Raw genomic sequence first — 5000 nt, 5'->3', positions numbered from 1 at the left:
GTTCATGCTGGAAACATGATGAGCAACACAAGTTTTAAAAAGGAAAAAAAACAACTCATGTGATCCCAGTTGTTTCTACTCTCGGTGCACTATGATGACACGAAAGGAGGTGTGGACTTCGTTAAACTCGGAACGTCACAAGCGATGGGGATGTTTTTCTTCTTCAGTTAATCAGTGACATCGGCTGTGATGTGATGATGAGCGACACCAGCGGCTGATTGACAGCAGATGTCTCCTCAACCTTCGACACACCAATCGACGGTATCATGCGCACAGGTGTCTTACCCATGATGCTTTCTGTGCCGTTGGTGGACGCGGTGCAAGAGGCGGTGCTGTAGTGATTGGCCCCGCCCCCGCTGCCTCCCCCTCCTCCTCCTCCTCCACCCGCCCCCCGGTGGAAGCTGGACATGGGAGGAAGGCTGGAGCTGATGTCTGCAGACGAGTGCGAGGGGTAACTCTGCAGAGAGAGAGAGAGATGAAACTTTAAAAAACATAAAGATGACTAACAGCTGCAAAACAGGAAACGTTACATAAGAAGAGAAGAAGAAGACTGAGCCTCTTCTTTTGAATAATCAGTTTTTTTTCTTATTAGTTTCACCATCTAATGACCTCTGACAGATTTACAGCTGTTCCTCTGGCGAGCACAAAGCCTGGAAAACCACAATACAGGAAACCCGAGATAAATGGAAAAGTACAGCATGTTGAATACGTTCTGCAGCGAGACCATATTATTATTAATGGCTCTTATTCCGTATTTATTGACCACTGATAGATTCAACACACGTATGTGGCTGATTAAGAGACGACTTGAGCAGGTTTTGTGGCCACGATTTTTAGACTTCCTTAACTTTCAAATAGCCAGTTACCATAAATTGACTTACATGGTCTTTAAAATTTGTCTGGTTTGAAAAACCACCGTCTACTTCTTCTCCACACAGGATACAACGGTTTTCCTGTGTTGTCATTTTGTCAGACAATGAATTAGCTCTGTACTTGTGATGTAGGGTTGTTTTTTGGGGGTGTGTCCTAGGGTTGTTTTTTGGGGGCGTGTCCTAAGCTCTTTACGCCCATCAGCCCAATTTGATAAACCCATACGAGGTTAGACACAAACATAAATCAACAAAAGATCGAAATAAAACAAAAGATCTGCTTAGTAGTTTTTTCAGGTCATATTATGATCCCACTGTAAAAGCTTTGAAGAAAAGCCCCAAAAAATAAATAGTGTGTTTATTTATCAATTCATTTATTTTTGGTAAACTAATATTTTCAAGGTTGAGAAATGAAATTATGCCAATAACTTCAGTAGTGGTGTTTAGGGATTTTTACAATGTGACTATAAGAATTAACAATGACAACATGATATCTATAGAAAAATCACAAAACAATAATAACGTTATCTGTCAAATTCGTTTAACTACAAAACAAAAAATATTTTAAGAGGCTTTGAATTGTTTACGTTATAAATATAAATATTTTTAAAGTTTAATATCACCGTTATCATCTATGCCAATATATTTGTGTGCTAATCATCCTTATTATTTTGAGAGAAAAAAAGATGTGAACATTATATAATTATCTTCTTCAAATTCAAAAAAAATATTCAGCAAATTTTACAATATGATCGTGCTTGGGCTCAGATAGGGTATTTCAATTTTGTTGTCCATAATCTTTGATGTGTATGTAGATGAAATTACATCTGTTGTATCCCTCCCTTGTGTCCTACGTATACAGAGTGATGGACAGCTGTGCTCACCAGTCTGTCGTGAGGGTGGATCCCGCAGTAGGAGGAGCTCTGGGCGGGGCCGTGGCCTGAGTTCCCGCCCCCCAGCATGCTGCTGTGGTAGCCCTGCTGGGTCATACTGCTACTGCTGCTGCTCCAGGGGTCACCGCTGTGGCCATCTGACGGGAAGAGAGAGAGACACGCGGGGTTTCAGATCAGTTTCATCACTTCCTTTGATCGGGAAACCTGTTTTCCTTCTTCTGGTCCAGGCCTGACCTCGGTAACACGGATCTGTTCCGGACGACACCTGATGTCTGAGGGCGTTTTCACACTGGAAGTTCCGAACCGACGCTTGTGTTTTTGTGAAACTAAAGAACTGTCGTCGTCACCTACGTGGGCGGCGTTTCCCTGATACTCGACTCTGATTGGTTTGCAGACGTGCGTGTGCGTCTGACGTCGGTGTGTCGTCAAATACGGCAGGAAGCCTTTTTCTTTACGGTTCTTTTTCTCCTTCTATGAGAAGTAACTGCCTCAACTTCCTGTACTCGGTCCGAAAAGTCAGAACCATCCTAAAAAAAATAGTTTTCACGCTGCTAAGGAACCGAACCATTTGGTTCGGACCAAACTGAAAAGTCCGTAGGTCTGTTTTCGCCCTGTGTGTTGATGGTTTCAGTGTGATAAATCAATAAGCTCTCCTGCGATATGAAAATCAAAAGAGACAAATCATCTCACGACGAGCTCAGATTGTGACGGTGGAGTAGACGTGAGTTCTGTACCTGGCATGAAGAAGGAGCTGGGGAACCCGGCGCTGGGAGGTTTGGAGGAGGGGTAACCCGGTGAGTCCCTGTTGTAGTCGGCTGTACTGGCAGACGGAGCGTACACCTGCAGCACACACACACACACACACACACACACGTTAGTCAGTCTGAAAACAGGACGTTACAACCGAACACAAACAGACTATTCAAATAAGTATATTTATTAAAATTATGCTTTTAAAAAGGAAAATAAAATAAAAAATAAAACTGTATCTGTGTTTAATTATGTCACATCACATGTGCGCTCACGCTCTGTCAGTCCACACCTTAAGAACTACGGTGGTAACCATGGTAACAACATCATGGTCGCCGACACTCACGCTGCAATTCCTACAACAACAGATACAACAGAAAAGCAGCCATTTTGCAGCAGAACCATCAGAACCAACAGAACCAGCAGAACCAGCAGAACCAACAGAACCTGCAGAACCAACAGAACCATCAGAACCAGCAGAACCAACAGAACCATCAGAACCAACAGAACCTGCAGAACCAACAGAACCAGCAGAACCATCAGAACCAACAGAACCATCAGAACCTGCAGAACCATCAGAACCTGCAGAACCATCAGAACCAACAGAACCAGCAGAACCATCAGAACCATCAGAACCAGCAGAACCATCAGAACCAACAGAACCATCAGAACCTGCAGAACCATCAGAACCTGCAGAACCATCAGAACCAGCAGAACCATCAGAACCTGCAGAACCATCAGAACCAGCAGAACCATCAGAACCAACAGAACCATCAGAACCAACAGAACCTGCAGAACCAACAGAACCAACAGAACCATCAGAACCAGCAGAACCTGCAGAACCATCAGAACCAGCAGAACCATCAGAACCATCAGAACCAACAGAACCTGCAGAACCAACAGAGCCAACAGAACCATCAGAACCAACACAACCATCAGAACCAACAGAACCTGCAGAACCAACAGAATCTGCAGAACCATCAGAACCATCAGAACCAACAGAGCCAACAGAACCATCAGAACCAACACAACCATCAGAACCAACAGAACCTGCAGAACCAACAGAATCTGCAGAACCATCAGAACCATCAGAACCAACAGAACCATCAGAACCTGCAGAACCATCAGAACCATCAGAACCTGCAGAACCAGCAGAACCATTAGAACCAACAGAACCATCAGAACCTGCAGAACCAACAGAGCCAGCATAACCATCAGAACCAACAGAACCAACAGAACCATCAGAACCAACAGAACCTGCAGAACCAACAGAATCTGCAGAACCATCAGAACCATCAGAACCAACAGAACCATCAGAACCATCAGAACCAACAGAACCATCAGAACCATCAGAACCAACAGAACCAGCAGAACCATCAGAACCAACAGAACCAGCAGAACCAGCAGAACCATCAGAACCAGCAGAACCAACAGAACCAACAGAACCATCAGAACCAGCAGAACCATCAGAACCAACAGAACCATCAGAACCAGCCGCCTGTCATCACTGGAGACAGGTGACGTCCCTGCTCAGGAACAAAGCGGCTGCATGAGAACACAGAGCCTGTGTCTGGTCATGCCTTCGACTGGGGGGGTCCCCCCCACAGCATGCCTGAGAGAGCGCGTGTGCGTGTGTGCGCGTGTGTGTGTGTGTGTGTGTGTGCGTGCGTGCGTGTGTGCATAGCGTGCGAACAGTCAGCCATGACGCTCGTTCGCGCTACATGACGCAAACCGTGGAACAGCTGTTGAAAGCGCTCCTCTCTCAGCCCGAACTCCCCCACTGATTCACATGAAGATGACCCCCCCCCCCCCGCTCCACAGCTACACCTCATCTACCTCCACCCCCCTCACAAAAAAGACAAAAAAAAGACACGGGTTGCTTTTTAAACTAGTATTTGAATATGAATGAATCACAGATGTGGCACGAAAAAGAAAAAGGAATGTCATGATAAAGCGCAGACAGCAGAAATAAAAAGAAGAGAGAGACTTCGGGGCATCATAAAAAGACATCATGTCACTTCCCGCTCTCCCCTCAGAGGAATTATTAAAACCAGAAAACAGCCTCAAACTCTCTCTGTCAAACAACAAAACGCTCAAAGTTTCTCCCCTCAGATCAGTGAAAAGCTTCCTGGTTCGTGAGGAGGAGACGGAGCGTCGCTTCTGTCCCGTTGTCCCTGAACGTTACAGAACTCCAAGGACACCAGAGAGACGCAAATGTTGAGCAGAGCGAGTGGACGATAATAATCCTGCGTGGATTATTCCAGAAACATTTCCTTTTGGTGGGAACGCATCGGACTCCCGACGATCTTTCCGCTCTGTTCTTCAAATGTGAACGGCAAACTGAGGAAAATGTCCCGACCCGTTCATGTCCGGAAACACAAATGTCTCTAACGAGGAATCTGAGATACGCTGCGTTCCACTATACCTCGGATCTCCGAACCCGGAAGGTTCCGGGAGGTCGGAGTTCCGTGTTACAAGTTCCGAGATC

At 45.6% G+C, this 5000-nt stretch overlaps 1 protein-coding gene across 7 annotated transcripts in view; it reads right to left on the bottom strand.

Annotated features, from left to right (window-relative positions):
* Positions 1 to 5000, bottom strand: part of LOC118285581 (transcription factor 4-like) — a 156775-nt gene that overhangs the window by 27197 nt on the left and 124578 nt on the right. For all 7 annotated transcript variants that reach the window (XM_047329338.1, XM_047329336.1, XM_047329339.1 and 4 more), the window contains 3 exons: positions 2497 to 2602; positions 1754 to 1899; positions 286 to 457 (listed from right to left, as the gene is read on the bottom strand). In XM_047329338.1, the coding sequence (XP_047185294.1) occupies positions 286 to 457; positions 1754 to 1899; positions 2497 to 2602 (424 nt within the window). The remainder of the gene's footprint in view (positions 1 to 285; positions 458 to 1753; positions 1900 to 2496; positions 2603 to 5000) is intronic.

This window comes from Scophthalmus maximus, chromosome 20 (genome assembly GCF_022379125.1).
Source record: "Scophthalmus maximus strain ysfricsl-2021 chromosome 20, ASM2237912v1, whole genome shotgun sequence".
In the NCBI taxonomy this organism is placed as follows: domain Eukaryota; kingdom Metazoa; phylum Chordata; class Actinopteri; order Pleuronectiformes; family Scophthalmidae; genus Scophthalmus; species Scophthalmus maximus.
Note: the sequence above shows the minus strand (reverse complement) of the source record. Positions and strands in the feature narration are given on the sequence as shown.